General features: G+C 38.3%; 1 protein-coding gene across 1 annotated transcript; it reads left to right on the forward strand.

Annotated features, from left to right (window-relative positions):
* The first annotated feature begins 3,388 nt into the window (after positions 1–3,388).
* LOC140231020 (uncharacterized) lies at positions 3,389–7,954 on the forward strand. The gene is made up of 6 exons (XM_072311173.1): positions 3,389–3,431; positions 4,622–4,936; positions 5,702–5,833; positions 6,770–6,841; positions 7,326–7,448; positions 7,776–7,954. Exons 1-6 carry the CDS (start codon positions 3,389–3,391, stop codon positions 7,952–7,954), a joined length of 864 nt encoding a protein of 287 aa, XP_072167274.1.
* The last annotated feature ends 15,952 nt before the right edge of the window (positions 7,955–23,906 follow it).

Here is a 23,906-nt window from a genome sequence, read left to right on the forward strand (position 1 = left end):
TCTAGTAACAGGCATAACAAGAAATTCATATCTAACAAAGAACTGACGATTCGAACTTGGTTATGAAATATCACCATAAGTTGTTCAAATAATGATACCCTATATCGACAGAATGAATCAAATTTCGTGCACTTACAGTCCACGAAAAGCACAAAAAATGTATTTACACTTTAGATATAGCCTATAACAAACAGAATGATTCAAATTTCGTGCACTTACAGTCCACGAAAAGCACGAAAAAGTATTTACACTCGAGATTTTTTTTTCACTTTTATCGCACGCTGGTGTGGTACAAACATAAATGCTGATGGTATATTTGAGACAGAAAGTTGTCTGATTGTCTGAATTGTCTGACCCTGAGACGTCCTTAAAATACCCTGATTCACAAATACCTCGATCCACAAATAAACTTGTTGAAAATAAAGCTAAAATACTTGTGCATATATATATATATATATATATATATATATATATATATATATGTATAACGAAGTACTGAAAGTCAATCCATCACACTGTGAGCTCTAGTAACAGGCTTAACAAGAAATGAAAAAAAAATTGAATTCATATTTAACAAAGAATTGGTAATTCGAACTTGATTATGAAATATCACCACAGGTTGTCCAAATATATATAGCTTACCAACGAAAATTACGCTTTTAATTCCATTGATGGATAATGCAGTGTACGTGTATATTCCTTCTTTAGAAAGGAATTTATCTGCATTCTTGAATAAATTTCCTTTAAGAACAAGAACAATCAATTGCTTTCTTCTGCTCTTTTCCAAGGTTGTTTCGAATAACCATTTCTCTGTAAATATATACTCTAAAAAGCTAATATCAGAATATCGTCGGCTTTGCTCTCTGTATTAACATAGATTTTGAAGGGAATTTTGTGTCCATACATTGCTGGAAACAACATTTGCCTGTAATTTGAAGTCAAATATGTGTTAAAAGTTTGGTAAATGGTACAATTATGCAGAATGACATGCTTATTGAGCTTTTTGAAAATATGGGCATTAGTTCTTAAGTATTGACAGCTGAATCCTGATTGGATATTACTGGTTGCCATGGCAACAGGAAAAAACCTTTTTGAACAATAATCAATAGAAATGTTTGTTTTTAATTCACCTATCTACAAAAAAAAAAAACTGAACAAAAAATACCAAAGTTTGCAGCAGTTGGAGGCATTTTTTGGATTATCAATCACCTGTATACATCTGGTTACCATGGTAACCATGCACAATATTTTAACTTACAATGTATCCCGTTGTTTTGCTGACATCTTAAAACAAACATGCTCACTTCTACTTCCGAAATGTTCCGTACTTTGAAATGGATTGATATGGAAAAAAGATGGGAGTTCCAGAAAAGCAAACTATTGTTTGATATCATGAATGACAGCGCACCCTCTTACTTGTGTGACATAATCACATTGTCCACCCGCACTCATGGATATCGAACACGAAGTTCGGAGAATTTTGGTGTTATTATTCCAAGAGTAAGAACTGAATGTGGTAAAAGATCCTTTTCAGTTGACGGTGCTCTCCTATGGAATAGCCTGCCACCCCAAGTGCGAAATGCCCAAAGTAAGAACGTTTTTTGTTCACAGTATTTGAAATGGTGTTCTGGGTAATAAGTTTATCAATTTTTTTTTTCTCGCGGGATGTTGATTCACGTTGTAGCGGAGGGTAGAAGAAGAAGCAGATTGTATGTTGTTGTTTGATATTGTATGATGATTAATGTTGAGTATAGTTGATTTTGTTGTGTAGAAATGAATGTTCACTTTTGACGTACAGAATAGTATAATGTTTAAGTGAATGAAGAGTTTACTGTAGATAATAGTTTTTGATTTGGTAAATTGATAGAAAAAAATTTAATGGTTGTAAAATTTTTTCTTCTCAGGCATGTATATTTTGATATATATGATATATTTATATTCATTATAGGGGGTGCATTTTTCTTTATAAACTCAGACAGTAAGTTGCATTTTTTTTTCCATCCCGGTTGCAAACTGCTACATTTAGTCTCATTCTTCATTTTCCCAATGTTATGATCAGTTCTGTTCTGTTTGATGTACTATTCGGAGTTATGTAAATGTTATTTGTTGTGATTGTCACCTTGTATGTATGTGTTTACAGGGCCCCCTGGAAAACAGTACTTGATTACTGACGGGGCCACCCTGTATAAATAAAACGAAATAATAATAATAATAATAATCTCTAGCAACATATATATATGTGGTTTTACGGTGTTTTGAGGAATTATTCATGAAATAACTGCAAAAAACTGTGATTATGTTGTAATTTTCAGTGCCAGCCGTAACCGACCCCAGTCTAGTTTCTAGTCGTTTTTATTTCGTTTTCATCTCTCCGAGTTGCAGCTTGCGCATGTGTAGAAGCCCACTTTATTGTGCTAAGCCGAGCGAAGGCGCATACCAAGTGATTGCGACGCCCGAACGGTTTTGGGTCACAATCACTGGGTATGCAACCTCACTCGGCTTGCTGCAACTCGGAAAAAATATACACGAAATAAAAACGGCTAGAAACTAAACTACACTGACCTCAGCTAGTGAGTTTGCTGGCAAAAACCCTTGTTTGCCGAGGAAATAGTCTGCGTGCGCTAAGACTACTACACGCACCACCAGGCACTGGCGCCTGTAGCAGTGCTAGTGGTGCGTGTAGTAGTCTTGGCGTGCGCAGACTCTTTTTCGAACAATAAGGTCTTGTCGCAACTAAAATGGCCTGTAAAATTTTATTGATACCACAATTTCGAATCACATACTACCTAGGGGTGTTCCAGAGAGTCCAACCGACCACCCTATGCAGTCAAACCTTTTCTGCGGGGTGGGTTGAACGAAGTCATTTTTTCTGGGTCCCTGCGCCTGGACTATTTCTTTGAGGTTAGACTTACACGATGCCCCCACAGACACACTGAGTGGGAATAGTCCTCTTGGCTTATTCCGATGCTACAAACACCTAATGATGATAATTTGTGAAAACACATGGAGATAATGCACTTTCATTTATGTGCTCTGTCCCTGGTCAATCCACAATACATACCTCTTCGTCTTTCCATGCATCTTCCTGCTTACTTGGCTAAAGTGATTAAAAGTGATTAATTACCCGACACACTATGCCATTTATACGCCATGTAATTTTGAATCATAGCGAGCCTCTCAAAACGAGCTACGTGTCGCCAGCTTATTGTTGTTCCGCCTGGCTGCATTTTCTCTGAGAGGGACGAATTGAATTCCCCGTGGTGCCACGGAGCACACTCACTGAGCCGATTGTGTATACATAGGGAAACCTCGTGGGTGTTGTCAAAACGTTGTGGCTTTGCTGTGAACGGCGTCGTATATTGAAAACTATCCTGTCCCAATTAGGTACATGCGTATACTCCATTTGGGTCCTTATGTCTGCCATCTTCGAGGTAAGTTTGAAGAAATGAGTGTGTTTGTCGTTTGATGGATGGTAGGTTATTTCGTGACGTTATACAAGAGTATAGTCAGAGAGTATGTTTGCCTCCGTTCCACTGATCCTGTGTCCGCGGAGTTTTAAACACGCTGAATGACTTATTGAATAATAATTATACGTCGGCGCTATTAAAATGATTGAAACCCGGGAAAATGGAGAAGCGAATAAAGTGAACTTGAAGCACATATAGCAGTCTGGCCCCACATGTCTTACGAAACTCTGGACTCGGATACACATTAGAGCGAAGCCTGTAAAAATCACACGCCAATAACCGTGAGCACGAACTGGTGAAAAGCTCATTATTATCGACTGTTATATTCTAGTACCACAGTTTAGGTATGCAGACTTTGGACTCGGTTCACGTATAGGCCTAAGTGGACTTCGAACTCACACTGCAACGCAAAGAACTACTCTCAGCCATGGCGCATGATATACTAATGATGTCTAGAGCATGATATGTACTGGCGCATTAAGGCTACTTAATGTCATATCATTCTTGACAAATTAGTTTTGTGTGAGATTTCCTGACAGCAATCACACACATCCTGGTGACTTAATCCTATACTTGTCTACATGTTCCACCGCGAATAGCTTCGTACAATAATGTCAGGGAAACAAGAGTTAATAAGTCCATTGACTCCAACTGATGATTAATCGGTCAATTCTGATTTCTATTTTAAGATATATATATGTATGTAGAATATTTCATATATATGTATATATATATATATATATATATGTATATGTATATCACGGACAATTTAAAGATAGTATGTGGCTCTTGTTTGTCACAAAAACGAGAGATAAAATTTAGTTTCTTTCTTGTTTGCTTACAAAAGACAAAATCGCAATTAGCATTCTATAAAAAAGTATTTAAGCATACTCTTCATTGAAAGCATTTTTCGTTGAGTCTTCAGCCAGAAAAGATTGATTATGACATTATCTTATCATTACACTATGTGTTGTCACATGCAGTTGAGTCATATTGTAACTATATAACTTGCCTTAGTCATATTGTAACTATAATTGGCTCAATATCATTATTGTAACTATATATAAATAGTCTTGTCTTCATCCGGATCCTTAAACCCTCGATTTCTCTTTTCACTGAAAGAATCTTTCTGTACTTGATGTGATGTCTAATAGGATACGAATCTACAAAGATGCCGAAAAGAGAGGTGCTGACTTCCCTGGTACTTCTTCGAATGTCCGAACAAATTGGCGTAGCCAGCACTCACCAGGCCGGCCTTCACGATTTTGGCGCCGTCCTTGGTTTCGAAAACCCCGCTATCCAGGTCGTGATCGTCCGCCACAGCGCGGTTCAGAACCCAGGTGCTGCTTCACTCGACCTCCTGCACAAGTGGGTGGACGCCAATGGAAGCAGCGAAAAGTTTGCATTGAAGCTCCATGAAATTCTCTTAAAAAACGGTTACACCAAGGCTGCAAAGGTGTTAGGCAATGGTAAGCCTGTAAGTCGTATAGAGGAAGCCAAATTGCGGTTATATCTTGTACTCATATAAATTAACCGTGATTTTCACATTTATTATCATCTCATTATATTGGAGAACTGTGCCACGCTGTCCTCTCTTTCTCTCTGTTTGTTTTTCAGTATGATTATTTTGTTTGATTTATTTTTTGTGCACATAGTGGATATGCCTCGACATGAAGACAGGCCAGATTATCTTGATTGACGGGTTTACACCAATAGCGACTATTCAATTGACAGTTTGAAAATTGAAAATATACTACGGACGAAAGAAATGTGGCGGGTAATACGTAATTTGCAACGAAAGATTATATGACGAAGACAGTTGCAATTTGATTATCATCAATGTCTTTAAATTCGAATGATGAAAAAAAAAATGCCACAGATTAGCAACAACAGGAACATCTGAACCGATATAGTTATCAAACTTAATTTAAGTCCTCTTCATATTTATACTCATCACTGACCCTACTTTTCCTTTTGTTTGCTCACTCCAACGCTTTAATCCCCTTCCCCTCTATACCTGATTGGCTCCCTACTTTACCACTCTTTTTTTCCATCGCCCTGTGTCCCAGGCCAATGTTTATCATTTTGGATCTGACGAAGATTGTGCTAATATAATAAGCTCAGGACCCTCTTAACTCAATTTTCGTCCTTATACTCCATACATAGCATGATGAATATAATCTATAGCAAAGTTACAGACACGAGCTAGTTTATTTGATTCACCTCTTACTCAGAATTGTTTCCCGAGCCATCAACGGATAATCCAACAGACTGTACGGACGGTATCCAGGCAGCCGCCGCTGTGCATCCGGATGACCAGGCTCTGCAGGATAGACTACAAAGATTGCAGCAACCAAACTTGCCAGGTAAGTTCTCCCTTGGTACTTCGCAATCAGAACTTTGGCATACAAAACAAAATACACAGAAACAAAAACCCAAAACACAACCATTGATTTCCAATGATAGAAAACCTGAAAATGGTAATGACAGTGTTATAGATGATTGCCGCCTTTCAACGCCTCATCGATTATTGCTGACACCACGTTATTCTTAACACCAGTTAGTGATGAAACAATGAGACACGCTGATGCCAAGTTCCTCGACGACATGTTGGAACAGCACACTGACGAGAATAAACAGAGTGAAATTAACGAAAGATGATGAAATGGCGCATTGCAGATGTATAGGCCTACTGGTCGATGATCATCATGATGAAATTCTCTGGAATAAAGAAGTTATGTTTGCTTTAATGCCTCGAGGATGTCAGTCGCAACAACGTGCACATCACAATGCCTAATGCCTCGCAACTTCTATCCCGGGATTATGCAATATCAAACAAAATCATGATCGATATTTCAGTATCCACATCACCGCTCCCCATTAAAACCATCTCTGCTATATTCCAACTCTCTCATCTTCCGTTTGCGAGCGATGCTTGATATTTTTATTGAGTAGAGACGAGAGATAGGTGTGAAACAACGTATAGGCCTACAGGTCAATTGAAAGCATGAGCCGGGTACATCGTTCAATGTGACTTACATGATGCTAGATATCGTTATCATAATTTATACCCATTTTGAGTAGCAGTTTAAACGTTAACATTCCACATATATTTTGATTGCAATCCGCTTTAAATTACATCGCTGCCGGGTCGACATGACAAATTGTTTGCTAGCTCTATCAACTTGAAGTTTGAGGCGAGCTATATTTCATTTGAAAAGTGGTTGTGTTATAGGTAATGCAGTTATCATAATTATAATCTATGTGTTGACGTGGCTTTTTTATGTCATGTTTATACCAAGATTTGCCCAAGCCAGAGACGGAACAACCTGTTGCTGTTGTAGATAAGACACAAGGAGAAAACAGGCCCAAAACGGGAAAGTTGTTATCATAACAATATCCGCAACTTTATATAGTTTTATCTATCTATCCACCAATCATAATATATGTATTTATGATTATCTCTCTGGCTATCGACCCATCAAACTGTATAATTATTTTTCTATCAATCTAACCATCAAATTGTATATCTCTCACTATTTATACATATATGAGTATATCCATTCTGAATTTGTGCAATTGTATTTCTCCCTTTACCTACCTGTCTGTCTCGTTGGCTGTCTGTCTGTCTGTCTGTCTGTCTGTCTGTCTGTCTGTGTCTCTCTCCAGCTATTCTTTAATCCTTTGTCATGTCGTTAATCCAAGAGTAAGTAGTAGAAAGGAACATATTGTATGAACAAAATGTGTGGGATGAACTATGGAATAAAAAAGGAAGAAAATTGTGAAATGAATTCTCAGATTACCATGCATTAAGGTATGATTGCTAGACAACCCTCTTTGATATATCATATTATCTTTCAGCAGAGCCAGGGAAGGCAGCCAGGAGTGAGGGGCAGACACAGAAAAGGACAGGTGGGAATGAGGAGCTCACATCCAAAGGGGCAACCAGCAGCGAGGGGCAGACACCCAAAGGGTCAACCAGTATAGAGGGGCAGACACCCAAAGGGGCAACCAGCAGCGAGGGGCAGACACCCAAAGGGGCAACCAGTATAGAGGGGCAGACACCCAAAGGGGCAACCAGTATAGAGGGGCAGACACCCAAAGGGGCAACCAGCAGCGAGGGGCAGACACCCAAAGGGGCAACCAGTATAGAGGGGCAGACACCCAAAGGGGCAACCAGCAGCGAGGGGCAGACACCCAAAGGGGCAACCAGTATAGAGGGGCAGACACCCAAAGGGGCAACCAGCAGCAAGGGGCAGACACCCAAAGGGGCAAGCAGCAGTGAGGGGCAGACATCCAAAGGGGCAGCCAGCAGTGACGGGCAGACACCCAAAGGGGCAGCCAGCAGTGTCGGGCACACGCACGGAGGGCACACACACGATGAATCGGCGCCGGTTTCTACGAGGGATCGCATCATCACACTGATCACGACAATAATTGTAGCAATTCTTGGAATCACCTACATCCATTACCGCGACTTCTCGTGAGAGCTCTCGACCTCTAGCCACTCACTGAATACGGTGTCTCTTTGGGAGTTTTACCCAAATAATCATAATCTCCCTGCGTAAACCATATTTCAATAATTATCATCACTATAATGGCAATTCTATAACATGGGTACATTTTACCCGTAACTATTTACAGTATTCGCACTGTATAATACACTATGTTTTCCAACTTCTCGCAAACAGTGCCACCTTCTCGCAAACAGATAAACGGATATGAGTCATATCTAAGCTATTATCTACAAATTTAAAAGAAAAAATAAGCAAACAACAGAATAGCAGTAATCTACAGGAACAAAGCAAAAGGCAGAATGGTAGAAGTTGATAAAGACAAAGGGTACATGCCCTGCATAAGTATTAAACTACGTAAGTACTGAAAAGTTGGATATTGTAGTACCATACTGTTTTCTCGGAACATGGTAAAAGGGGTGTAGAGATATGCCGATATATAAATAAATATATAGCGTGAATGAGGGAGAGAAAGAGAGAGAGGGGTCGAGGGAAAGGCGAGGATTCCGTATACATAGTTGCTGAAAATGCCTGATAAACTCATAAACGTTACAACATATATATATTTTATATGAATTATATTTGACATAACACTCACACATACACACCTATTCTGATATGTATTATGTGTGTGTGTGTTTGTGTGTGTGTGTGTGTGTGTTTGTGTGTGTGTGTGTGTGTGTTTGGGTGTGTTAGTGTGTGTTAGTGTTAGTGTGTGTGTGTGTGTGTGTGTGTGTGTGTGTTCTCCATGTATGTTAGTGGTTTATTATTATTGATCACGGACTTGAACACTGCTATTGTCATTCGGTACGTGATTTAATGGCCTTGAGCTACCCGTCAAATAACGTGTTTGTGCGGCTTCATAAAAAGTATTGGAGAAAAGATCACTATGCACCATTAGAATTCAGTGAAATAATGTATGAGCTCAAAATATATTTCTCATGAAAATCAACAGCTGATATTATAGCAATAAATCTTGGCCTAATTCCTCTCAGTACTATATATAAAGTTTCTGAGCGTTCCTCATTTTTTTTTAAAGAAATCTTAATTCTATGTCCATTTATATTTAAGAACAAGAACAAAAAATAAAACTGTTTTAGTGCATTTTTTTTTCTTAATTCTGGGGGCGTGATCTCTCTTTATCGTACGATGTAACTAAATTCTGAGCTTGTGAGCATTTGAGTAAATGTATTACAGTGACTATCATTTCTTGTAGTTCATCTCAAACAAATTTGAAATGCAGAATCTCATGAGGGGAATAAAGGATTTTCCAGTTTCCTAATTTATTTGGTATTGCTCTTTACCTGGCTTCATTTTTACCATGATACGTTCCCTTACATACAATAATATCATATATATGTACTATGTAGCATGTATATATACATATATACAGTATATCAATCTATATAATAATATGTGTGTGTATACTATAATAGCTATATACATTCATACATAATGTTAAGATGCCACGTAGGTCTGTTGCTCCACAAGAAAAAAAAAATGGTAACACATTTCTTTTTTGAATAGATTACAAAGTATTGTACTTGTTCAGGAGCCTTGACAATAACGGTATAAAAACTCAAAAACAAAAACAAAGCGATATGTTGTTCCAAAATACATTGTCATTGTCTATATACACACATAATGCAGTATCATACTATACGTGCGCGCTCGTGTGTGTGTGTGTGTTTGAAAGTGTGAGAAACAGAGAGAGAGAGGAACCTGATTGGCATGGTCTAGGACAGTAAAAACCTCCTGTGGTCCGCACTGTGCATAGCATACCGCAGGGAGGTAGGTTTTAATATCATCAGTAGATTTACAAGTGGCACCGTCCTTGTATGCATATGCACCGTCCTTGTATCCATAAGCAATGCCTAGTGAGTAGGTGTAGCATAATAATAGTGCGAAGAGTTATTGAAACCAAGCGTCATCAGCATCGTAAACCACCCCGCAAAGAAAGACACAGGCATGATTGAGAGCAGGTGTTTTTTTTTCCTCTCTCTCGTTATCTTTTTAATCGTATAAAATCACTACCATGACTACCATTTTGACGAGGTTTATATCTCTTTGTGCAGTTAGTCTGGGGCAATTGAGCTGTGTGATGATAATGGACTGAGATGGAAGCAATTGAATAACTTCATGAGGACCTAGGGAAAACACACACACACACACGCACACACACACACACACTTTGTTTTTTCAATGATATTTTATTGATTTCATTCAAATCAATCCAAAATCAACCCATTCAGGGTGTAACATGAACATAAAAACGGTAAAAATGCCATTCAAAAGACAAATCCATTACCAACTTATACTGCCAATCATCTCCCTTCGAACATAACAACTCGATTATAAATCACACACACACACACACACACACACACACACACACACAGGCAAGCAAAAACTGACACGATTGATACTGTCCCTGTATCCCAAGATAACGATGACATTGAAGCGATGGCGATAATATTGAATGCATCAAACTTAATGAAGATTACATTCACATGGCTAATGTACATACCTGTATGCGTATTTGTCTGAATGTACAATGCAGACATGGATATATGCCACACTGTATAGGCCTACACAATGCAAACGTGTTTTTTTTTTTCTGTAGAAATTTGATCCATGCGATACATTAGAATAAGCGCATAAAACCTTTTTTAACAGGAAAATGAGAACTCCATTAATGATCATCATTCAATAAAGAAATTAAAGAATACATAACTCATCATGCTGCAAAAGAAAAAACAATTCTAAAGAATAAAACGAGATATGAAACTCGTCAGACTGACGAGTTAGGTGATACGCTTGGGGTCATCAGATGTCGGTCATCTGTGATCGACAAAGAAAAGAATGTGATATAGGCACCTTGAAGTTATAATTGAGTTTGCATGCAAAACCGTTTCCCTAACCTCTCGGCCACGGGACATCCACGGAAATGGTAAGGCAAAAAAGAAATGTATAGATATTACAGGGAGAAAAGTCAATGCCCACTCAACCAACGTGGCCGCGTGAACATGTATTGCATTGCTAGACGGAAATGCGGCCTTGTAACTACTGATGTCGCTATGCCATTTCTGGCAACTTGGGGAAAAATACGTGCCGTAAACATAAAACCTATAATCGGCTGGTTTTGATACCTTGCCTTTAATCACAATTTTCAGTGTGATGACGTCATCAAAGTACAAAACAATGATGTGGTCTTGAAAGACAATTGTTCAAAGTACAACACCTTCGTCGTCGTCATTACATATTATGATCAGTTTGACAAAGTCAGCCTGCAAAATTTTGCAGCAGTCGAAGCAATATGGTCTCCAACACAAAAAAGAGGGATATGGTGTGTGTGTGTGTGTCTTTGTGTGTGTATAGGTGCGTTTATATACGAATGTGATTTCTACATGGACGAATATGTAATACAAAATTGAAGAAAAAAAAAGTAAAATAGCTAAGTATTTTGTTTTCGTGATCTTCTGGGGTTCGAACCCGCACGTGTGCAACCTCACGTCTCTGAGACGTCGCCTTTAACCACTCGGCCATACGTCTCGACGAGAAAAAAAAGAGGAACGTAAACTTATGTATGTGAAAGATGAATCAGGAATCGTTTTGTCCACATTCCATTCTCATTTTCAGTTTTAAACTGCAAAATTGTCAAACTAATGAGGAGATTTCAAAGAATAACATGCATGATTACTGCAGCTTATTGTCTCAGTTATCACACACTTAAGTTACAGAGGAAATGGAGCAAAATCATCTGAGATAAAGGTGCTTAAACGTTGTCAAGTCAATGCACATTAAAAAAAAAAATCACCTCCCATAGACATAACACGTAAACTTGTCTGATTTTGAGTCTTTACCTTTAATAACAATTTGAAGTATGATGGTAAGTCTTCTCGAACCAAGAGTGTGGAACGTAAGCTTCTACGTGAAAGATGAATCATGACGATCACCCGTGACCGACACATCTTCAAAGGGATCAGTTATTAGAAGTGGAAGCCCTCGTGCCAAGCATATTGTCTCAGCAATTCCAAAGCAATGATACCCTTACATTTATGCATACCATAATTTCCCTCTGAAATCAATGGTAGGTATATTCATGTACAATTGCTTGCCTTGTCCATAAACTTTGCTTTACAAACTTTCAGTGAAACGTGTCATAACATAATTCTGTAACTCCATTAGCAGGGATTGACTTCATAAAGAAAGATATATCAAATTGAACGCTTAGCGCGTATAACTAAGGGGGATTTTAGCCTGATGCTCTGTTCTTCACTGCTCAGATACCAACAACACTCATTACCTACGGCTACGTATAGAGAAACAGCCATGACGAAAATAAGTTATTCCTTTTCTTTGGCAGATAGACACACAACCCCTTTAAACCACACTATAATTGACATGGAGGGACATGAAAAAGTTCATTACTACTACTAAACAGTGATGCCTTCTACTCATGTGGCACAAGATACCTCTATAGCAACATTAAAACCTGTCTACAACTCCGTTATTGCGTCAAACAATAACATCCTGGAATTTCAAAGAGATGAGCGAGACGCCATACACCTGGCCTAGAGTTAATTCATTCAGTTGCCATTCCTACTCCAGTTGAGTTATGCAAATTATTTTCCGACCTGTCTTGTGACAATATAACAGGAACAAACGTAGAGAAAAGGAAAGAGAATAAGGAAAGGTGGCAAGCGGGGCACTGTACCAAGGGCAGTTTAAACAATACGTATGATAAATGAAGCAAATCCAACCTCCAGCCTCCGACAAAAAAAAAAAAGGAACTTGAGCGACTGTGTATCGTGGGGTAGTATAATTGATAAGATAATACGATAAATGACATCGATCGGAATAAAGCTGAACTGCCAAAAGAAACACAAAGAAAGAGAGAGAGAGAAAAAAATGATAGCGTCCTGCGGGTCTCGAACATCTCGTCCTAAGGTAGTGCATAATGACCATGCAGCGCGCTAAGTGACAGCCACACGGCTGTACCGAAGATTGGATGTGAAATTTATCTTTATTTTATATGTATATGTATATATATATATATATATATATATATATATATATAGATATATATCTAAAATATTTATACCATATACAACATGAAAAAGTTCATTACTACTACTAAACAGTGATGCTTTCCATTCATGTGGCACAAGATACCTCTATAGCAACATATAACCTGTCTACAACTCCGTTTTTGGGTCAAACAATAACAACCTGGAATTTCAAAGAGATGAGCGAGACGCCATACACCTGGACTAGAGTTAATCAATTCAGCTCCCATTCCTGCAAGTTATTTAAACGTACATGTTCCTACCTATCCTGTTACAGTATAACAATAACCAATGAAGAGAAAAGGAAAGAGCACACGAAAGGTGGCAAGCGGGACACTGTAACAAGGGGCAATTTACAACATTAAGTGTGACAAAATTAATGAAGCAAACCCAATCTCCAAACTCCAATACAAAACAAGGGAAATAGAGCAGCCGTGTTCACGGGTTACGTACACTTGATAAAATAATACGATAAATGTCATCGGAGTAAAGCTGAACTGCCGAAAAAAAAAAGAGAAAAAAAGAAAGAACGGATAAAAGTCCTGCGGGAGTCGAACCTCTCGCCTTCCGGTATGGCATTATGAACAACCAGCGCGCTAACCGATTATGCCACATGGCTGTCCTGAAGATCGAGTGCGAAACTTAAATCTAAATACTATCGTGACAGTGTTGACTTGTGATGGCGCTATTCAACTTCCCACAAGTGGCAGCGTGGATTCGATCAATATACAGTTGCAAAGAAAAATTGGGAATCGTTCCGTACAGATTGCATTCTCATTTTCAGTTTTAAATTGCAAAATTGTCAACCTGATGAAGAGATTTGAAAACATAAAATGCATGATTACTAAAGCTTATTGTCTCAGCTACAACATATTTATGTTTCAGAGGAAATGGAGTAAAATCAGATGAGGCAAAGGTGCTTAAACGTTGTCAAGTCAATGCATGGTTTAAAAAAAAAATCACCTCCCATTGACATAACACGTAAACTTGTCTGATTTTGAGTCTTTACCTTTAATCACAATTTCTAGTATGATGACGTCATCATATTTCAAAACCATCACATGGACTTGAAAGGTAATTGTTCAAAGTGCAACATATCTGAATTTGGGGTAATATTGAGCTTAAACAACAGAGATACGAGCAAATGAATGTCAGAAACAGTACCTCAAAAAAATCAATTCCACTTTTTTGATTTAAAATGACGATATGATGACGTCATCGCGTTTTCCTGGCAATGCTGATACTTGGAATGTTATTTACAATTCATATACTTTTGTAATATGCAATAGAAATATAGGGTCAACGGACGATTTAAAGAGCTATGGCGAAATAAACAAAGACATGTTTTTTCACCATATTTGCAGAAAGACGCGCACGCGGAATTTCAACTTTGACGCCAGTGCATTCCTTTGTTATAGGTCGAAATCGATCGGAAATCAATGGATATTATTACTCAAAGTATCAGGAATCCAAATCAGTCAAAAAAAATTGCATTTTCATGTTGCTTACGGGCTCTGCGCGCGAAATTGCGCGGACGGACGCGCACGCGAGAAAATGTTTGAAACGCTTAAAATTGTCTGAAATTTCGAGATTTCCCATTGGGAAGTCGTTTTGAGCCTTTTAAAATTTTGACGCGCGCTTACGCGCGCCTAATGATGACCTGTGTAACTAGCGTTAAAAAGTAAGATAGAGCGTGACCTGAACTTCATGTCCACCGAAAATGATACAGAAATGACATCTAGTTATGAAGTTATGATCGATCATGTGACAAGGTCCGAAAATCATAAAATGGCGCCTAGATGACGTCATAGATATGTTACTGTCATGAAAACCTTACTGTGGCTAGATTTTGTCATGAGACATGTTTACTGAAAATGTCATGTTATTTCGTAATGTCATTCTTGAGATATTGACGACACAAAATTGTCCAGAAAGAAAGAAGAATAAAAAACGAGACATGAAACTCGTCACTTTAAAGACGAGTTAGGTGATACGCTTTGGGTCATCAGATATCGGTCACCAGTGATTGACAACGAAACAATTAAATATAGCGACTTTAAGTTATATTTCTGCAATAATATTTTAGCAAAGTCGATTTTTTTGGACCTTCATTATTCAGATCATATTGTTAGTAACAATGCAAACCACATGGAAAGTCCTGTACGTGTGTCTGCGTGTGCAAGTAGGCCCAAGTAGATTAACAGGTTTTCTTAGTACAGTGTATCTCTACGATGACGAACAAATATAAACACGAACAAATTGAAACACGTCAATACAGTGTTCTAAAGATCGTCTTGACTTTAATAGTGGTCTTTTAAAAATATGAACTCTAGCCCTTATTTCCATAACCAAAACTGCTATATCGAATCTTGTCATTAATATGATCAGTTTGGAGAGCTCTTAAAGCTACAAGCCTGTAAAATTTTCCAGCAATTAAGCAATGAATCATCCAATCCAAAACAAAGGAAAATACAGCGAGTGCGTGTCTTTACAGAATGGGATTTATACCCGGACGAAATATGGTGCTATATTGTACTAGTAACTACTTGCTGACTTATTTTAAGGGCTCTGCTGGTTGAGTATCCATGTTTAGCTAAATGAATTGTAATTTGGCGATAAACAAAAATTCCCACGAGCAACAGAAACACTCTAACCTCCGATATAAAATAAGGGAAATTGCGTGTTTGTGTTCGTGGGGATGTGTATACTTGAGGAAATAGTGAAACAAATGACATAGGAGTGAAGCTGAACTGCCTAAGAAAAAAAGGAAAAATAAAGAAAGCCCTTGCAGCTACAAGCCTGTGAAATTTTCCGGCAGAAAAAGGAATGAAACGTCCAAAAACAAAACAGAGGCAAATAGAGAGAGTGTGTGTTTGTTTACATGACAATATGATTTGTACCTAGACGAAAGCGGCATTACCTCAACTAAAATAAAGAAAGAGACATAGCTTCTAACCACGTAACTAAATGGTAAGTCTTTTCGAACCAAGAGTGTGGAACGTAAGATGAATCATGACGATCACCCGTGACCGACACATCTTCAAAGGGAACAGTTAGAAGTGGAAGGAGTGTCAAGCATATTGTCTCAACAAAGCAATGAGACAATGACATTTAGGAGTCTTTTAGGCATTCCATAATTTCGCTCTAAAATCAATGGTATTAATCATGTAGGCCTACCATTGCTTGCATAGTCCATAAACTTTGCTTTACAAACTTTCAGTGAAACGTGTCATAACATAACTATGTAACTCCATTAGCAGTGACTACTAGATAAACAAAGATATATCAAAATGAACGCTTAGCACATTATAACTCAGGGGATTATAACCTGATACTCTGCTCTTCACTGCTCAGATGGCAACAACACTCATCACCTACGGCTGCGTATAGAGAAACAGCCATTACTTAAATAACAGTTTTGCCTTTTATTTGGCAGATCGACACACAACCCCTTTAAACACACTGTAATTGGCACGGAGGGACATGAAAGAACTCTTCATTAATACTAAACAGCATATGCATTCCACTCATGTGGATACCTCTAAAGCAACATAAAGCCTGTCTACAACTCCGTTATTGGGTCAAACAATACAGTACGAAATATCACAGAGATGAGCGAGACGGTATACACCTGGCTTAGAGTAAATCAATTCAGTTCTTTTTCCCACTCAAGTTGAAGTATTTATATAAATGCATAAATCCCCACCTTCAGTATAACAAAACAAACGTAGCGAAAAGGGAAGAGAAGACGAGAGCTGGCAAAAATATACTGCACAACTGCAATTTATAACCTTTTGTGTGACAAGTGAAGCAAAATGTATTAGATGTTATAGCAGTTGTTTTTTTTAGCATAAACAGACAAATAGAGGACATGAGACACATTCGTGAAGTCCTATTCTTTATACAGTCCCACATAATTCAGATGAAATTGTTTCTGTCATGCAACCATGTGAACATTTCATGCGTGTGTCGGCGTGGGCAAGTAAGTCGATCAGACAGGATATGTAAATGAATATTTACCAATAGGTCTTTATACTGTTAAAAAACAGAAATCAAACATGGCGATAAGGTCTTTTAAGGGTCACCTTCACATTTACATGTGTATTTTCAAGTCGAAATTTCCAGTCGAAGCGCTTTGGTCTCCAACACAAAACAAAGGGATATTGTGTGTGTGTGCGTATAGGTGCGGTTACATGCGAACGTGATTTCTGCATAGGTGAAGGTGTAGTACTCCATTGAAGAAAAAAGTAAAAAAAAAAGTAAGTATTTTGTTTCGTGCTCTTGTGGGGTTCGAACCCGCAACCTCACGTCTCTGAAACGTCGCCTTTAACCACTCGGCCATACGTCTCGACGAGAAAACATGAGGAACGTAAAGTTATGTATGTCAAAGATGATTCAGTAATCGTCTGGTCGACATTCCATTCTCATTTTCAGTTTTAAACTGCAAAATTATCAACCTGATTAGATTTGCAAAAATAAAATGCGTGATTTCTGCAGCTTATTGTCTCAGCTACAACATACTATAGATTCAGAGGAAATAAAGCAAAATCAGCTGAGATAAAGGTGCTTAAACGTTGTCAAGGCAATGCATGGTTTAAAAAAAAAATCACCTCCCATTGACATAACACGTAAACTTGTCCGATTTTGCGTCTTTACCTTTAATCGCAATTTGAAGTGTGATGGTAAGTCTTCTCGAACTAAGAGTGTGGAACGTAAGCTTCTACGTGAAAGATGAATCATGACGATCACCCGTGACCGACAAATCTTCAAAGGGATCAGCTATTAGAAGTGGAAGCCCTCGTGCCAAGCATATTGTCTCACCAATTCCAAAGCAGTGATACTCTTACATTTAGGTATAGCATAATTTCCCTCTGAAATCAATGGTATTATTTATGTACAATTGCTTGCCTTGTCCATAAACTTTGCTTTACAAACTTTCAGTGAAACGTGTCATAACATAATTCTGTAACTCCATTAGCAGTGATTGACTACATAAATAAAGATATATGACATTGAACGCTTAGCGCGTATAACTAAGGGGGATTTTAGCCTGACGCTCTGTTCTTCACTGCTCAGATACCAACAACACTCACCACATACGGCTACGTATAGAGAAACAGCCATGGCGAAAATAAGGTTTTCCTTTTCTTTGGCAGATAGACGCACAACCCCTTTAAACACACTATAATTGACATGGAGGGACATGAAAAAGTTCATTACTACTACTGAGCAGTGATGCCTTGTACTCATGTGGCACAAGATACCTCTATAGCAACATAAAACCTGTCTACAATTCCGTTATTGGGTCAAACAATAACAACCTGGAATTTCAAAGAGATGAGCGAGACGCCGTTATACACCTGGCCTAGAGTTAATTCATTCAGTTGCCATTCCTGCTCCAGTTGAGTTATGTAAATTATTTTCCGACCTGTCTTGTGCAGTGTAACAGGAACAAACGTAGAGAAAAGGAAAGAGAAACGAAAGGTGGCAAGCGGGGCACTGTATACCAAGGGCAATTTACAACATTACGTATGATAAATAAAGCAAATACAACCTCCAGCCTCCGACAAAAAAAAAATGGAACTTGAGTGACTGTGTCTCGTGGGGTAGTTATATACTTGATAAGATAATACGATAAATGACATCGGAATAAAGCAGAACTGCCAAAAGAAAAACAAAGAAAGAGAGAGAAAAAAAATAATAGCGTCCTGCGGGTCTCGAACATCTCGTCCTAAGGTAGTGCATAATGACAATGCAGCGGGCTAAGCGACTATAAAGCCACACGGCTGTCCCGAAGATTGGATGTGAAATTCATAACTTAATATCATTTACAACATGAAAAAGTTCATTACTACTACTAAACAGTGATGCCTTCCACTCATGTGGCATAAGATACCTCTATAGAAACATAAAACCTGTCTACAATTCCGTAATTGGGTCAAACAATAACAACCTGGAATTTCAAAGATATGAGCGAGGCGCCATACACCTGGACTAGAATTAATCAATTCAGCTCCCATTCCTGCCAGTTATCTAAACGTACATGTTCCTACCTATCCTGTTACAATATAACAATAACCAATGAAGAGAAAAGGAAAGAGCAAACGAAAGGTGGCAAGCGGGACACTGTAACAAGGGGCAATTTACAACATTAAGTGTGACAAAATTAATGAAGCAAACCCAATCTCCAAACTCCAATACAAAACAATTAAGGGAAATAGAGCAGCCGTGTTCACGGGTTACGTATACTTGATAAAATAATACGATAAATGACATCGAGTAAAGCTGAACAGCCGAAAAAAAAAGAAAAAAAGGGAAAAGTCCTGCGGGAGTCGAACTTCTCGCCTTCCCGTATGGCGTTATGAACACCCAGCGCGCTAAGCGATTACGCCAAATGGCTGTCCTAAAGATCGTTTGCGAAACTTAAATTTTTAATTATACAATCGTGACTGTTGACGGAGATGGCGCTATTCAACTTCCCACAAGTGGCCGCGTGGATTCGACCAATATACAGTTGCAAACAACGATCGCCAATCGTTCCGTACAGATTGCATTCTCATTTTCAGTTTTTAACTACAAAATTGTCGACCTCATGAGGAGATTTTAAAATATAAAATGCATGATGACTGCAGCTTATTGTCTGAGCTACAACATACATAAGTTTCAGAGGAAATGGAGCAAAATCAGCTGAGATAAAGGTGCTTAAACGTCAAGTCAATGCATGGTCTAAAAAAAAATCACCTCCCATAGACAATACACGTAAATTTGTCCGATTTTGAGTCTTTACCTTTAATCACAATTTAAGGTATGATGATGTCATCAAATTTCAAAACCATGACATGGACTTGAAAGGCAAATGTTCAAAGTAAAACATATCTGAATTTGGGATAATATTGAGCTTAAACAAGAGAGATACGAGCAAATGAATGTCAGAAACAGTACCTCAAAAAAATTAATTCCACTTTTTTGATTTCAGATGATGATATGATGACGTCATAATGTATTTCGGGAAATATTGATGCTTGAAATGTTATTTCCAATTCGTATGCTTTTGTAATATGCAATAAAAACATAGGGTCACCCTGCGTTTTAAAGAGCTATGGCGAAATAAACAAAGACATGTTTTTCGCTATATTTCCACATAGACGCGCACACGAAATTTCAACTTTGACGCCAGCGCATTCCTTTGTTATAAGTCAAAATTGATCGGATATCATTGGATATTGTTACTTAATGTATCAGGAATCCAAATCTGTCAAAACAATTGCATTTTCATGTTGCTTACGCGCACTGCGCGCGAAAATGCGCGGACGGACGCCTACGCGCGGAACGCTTAAAATTGTCTGAAACTTCGAGATTTCCCATTGGAAAGTTGTTTTGAGCCTTTTAAAAGTTTGATGCGCGCGTACGCGCGCGTAATGATGTCCTAGGTAATTAGCATTAACATGTAAGATAGAGCGTGACCTAAATTTAATGTCCACAGAAAATGATACAGAAATGACCTTTAGTTATGAAGTTATGATCGATCATGTAACATGGTCCGAAAATCACAAAATGGCGCCTAGATGACGTCATAGATATGTTACTGTCATGAAAACCTTATTGTGGCTAGATTTTGTCATGAGACATGTTCCCTGAAAATGTCATGTTATTCCGTAATGTCATTCTTGAGATATTGATGACACAAAATTGTCCAGAAAGAAAGAAGAATAAAAAGAAATAAAGAGAGATTTTGACAATCACAATAGGTGATACGCTGATAGCGTATCACCTAACGAGACATGAAAACTCGTCACATTGAGGACGAGTTAGGTGATACGCTTGTGGTCATCAGATGACGGTCATCTGTGATCGACAAAGAAAAGAATGTGATATAGGCACCTTGAACTTATATTGAGCGTGCATGCGAAACCGTTTCTGTAACCACTCGGCCACGGGTCATCCACGGAAATGGTAAGACAAAAAAAAAAAACAATGTATAGATATAACAGGGGGAAAGTCAATGCCCACTCAACTAACGTGGCCTGGTGAACATCTATTGCATTGCTAGACGGAGAAGCGGCCCTGTAACGACTGAGGTCACTATGCCATTTCTGGCAACTTGGGAAAAATACGTCCCGCAGACATAAAACCTATAATCGGCTGGTTTTGATACCTTGCCTTTAATCATAATTTTCAGTGTAATGACGTCATCAAATTACAAAACAATGACATCGTCTTGAAAGACAATTGTTCAAAGTACAACACCTCAGTCGTCGTCATTACATACTATGATCGGTTTGACAAAGTCAACCTGCAAAATGTTGCTGCAGTCGAAGCAATGTGGTCTCCAACACACAAAAAAGAGGGATATGGCGTGTGTGTGTGTCTGTGTGTGTGTATAGGTGCGTTTATATACGAACGTGATTTCTACATGGACGAATATGAAATACAAAATTGAAGAAAAAAAGTAAAATAAAAAAAAAATGTTTCGTGATCTTGTGGGGTTCGAACCCGCAATCTCACGTCTCTGAGACGGCACCTTTAACCACTCGGCCATACGTCTCGACGAGAAAATATGGGGAACGTAAACTTATGTATGTGAAAGATACATGGGGAATCGTTTTGTCCACATTCCATTTTCATTTTCAGTTTTAAACTGCAAAATTGTCAACCTCATGAGAAGATTTCAAAGAACAAAATGCATGATTACTGCAGCTTATTGTCTCAATTACAACATACTTAAATTTCAGAGGAAATGAAGCAAAATCAGCTGAGATAAAGGTGCTTAAACGTTGTTAAGTCAATTGATGCTTTTAAAAAAAAATCACCTCCCATAGACAATACACGTAAACTTGTCCGATTTTGCGTCTTTACCTTTAATCACAATTTAAGGTATGATGACGTCATCAAATATCAAAAGCATGACATGGACTTAAAAGGCAAATGTTCAAAGTACAACATATCTGAATTTGGGATAATATTGAGCTTAAACAACAGAGATACGAGCAAATGAATGTCAGAAACAGTACCTTAAAAAAATTAATTCCACTTTTTTGATTTCAGATGACGATATGATGACGTCATATTTTAATTATGGAAATAATGATACTTGAAACGTTATTTTCAATTCATATGCTTTTGTAATATGCAATAAAAACATAGGGTCACCTGACGTTTTAAAGAGCTATGGCGAAATAAACAAAGACATGTTTTTTCACTATATTTGCACATAGATGCGCACGCGAAATTTCAACTTTGACGCCAGTGCATTGCTTTGTTATTTGTCAAAATCTATCAGAAATCAATGGATATTGTTACTCAAAGTATCAGGAATCCAGATCAGTCAAAAAATGTGCATTTTCATGTTACTGACGCGCTGTGCGCGCGAAAATGCGCGGACGGACGCGCACGCGCAAAATTGTTTGAAACGCTTAAAATTGTCTGAAACTTCGAGATTTCCCATTGGAAAGTTGTTTTGAGCCTTTTAAATGTTTGACGCGCGCTTACGCGTCCTAGATGACGTCCTAGGTAATTAGCATCTGAGAAAGAAAGATAGAGCGTGACCTGAACTTTATGTCCACAAAAACTGATACAGAAAGGACCTTTAGTTATGAAGTTATGATCGATCATGTAACATGGTCCGAAAATCACAAAATGGCGCCTAGATGACGTCATAGATACGTTACTGTCATGAAAACCTTATTGTGGCTAGATATTGTCATGAGACATGTTGACTGAAAATGTCATGTTACTCCGTAATGTCATTCTTGAGATATTGACGACACAAAATAGGCCAGAAAGAAAGAAGAATAAGAAACGAGATATGAAACTCGTCACACTGAAGACGAGTTAGGTGATACGCTTGGGGTCATCAGATGTCCGTCATCCGTGATCGACAAAGAAAAGAATGTAATATAGCACCTTGAAGTTACAATGAGATACTTAAAGTTGAACTTTTTTGGGGGCCTACATTATTCAGATCACATTTGTTTTTCTGTCACACAAACTATGTGGAAATTCTGTGCGTGTATGACTAAGTCGATTTACGGACTTTTTGAGTACGTACAGTGCATAAACTTAGACCCTGTTTACGGTGCGGGGCTGGGCCGCGCTTTTGATTCAAACCTTTCAATATTTTGTCGTAGTGGCGCTCTACTTGTAAACAAACGCAATTTGGTATTGTCTGGTTTTCAGATCCTTTGGCAACTGAATAAGCCAGTTCGGAGATAGCTTATGTGCACATGGGTACAAATGACCTTTCATTTTTCTCAGTTGGTTAGGCACTTCACTCAATTCAAAGCGACATAATGTAGCAGCTTGCCCAACATAGCAATTTATGGAACTCGTATTCTAACAAAGAATGAACCTGTGTAGATGAAGTGACCAGAATGGTTCGTAAATCAACACTTTGGGAAGCATCTATTTCATTGTGCTGTTTTGAATACATTAACAAACTTTTTCTGTTAACATTGCCAAATACCAGGCTTGCTGCCAGGTGGATGTACTGGCAGGCACCATTTATAAGGACCATGAATAATCATAGCATTACAGATGCTTATTTAAGTGAAATTAAAAACCAACCTGTCTCTCGGTACAAATGACCTTTTTCTGCTCATGCTCAAACTGGAACACCGAACTGGCTTATTCCGTGGCGACGAAGTCGCCGTTCGGGCAAAGGCCTTTGCCGAAGGAGAAAATCCTTTGCAGGACAAAACCACCTTAAACTATACTAGTTTTCGACGTTGAAGTGGTTAATATCCTGAATAGCGAAATAGTACAGGCGAGGGTATGGAAGCCACACTAAAATTGGCCGCGCATTTAGCCCAGTTTGCGTTTACACTGAGAAAAAGGCCGGGCGCGACCGCGGCTCGGCC

Source organism: Diadema setosum, chromosome 7 (genome assembly GCF_964275005.1).
Source record: "Diadema setosum chromosome 7, eeDiaSeto1, whole genome shotgun sequence".
NCBI classification, from domain to species: domain Eukaryota; kingdom Metazoa; phylum Echinodermata; class Echinoidea; order Diadematoida; family Diadematidae; genus Diadema; species Diadema setosum.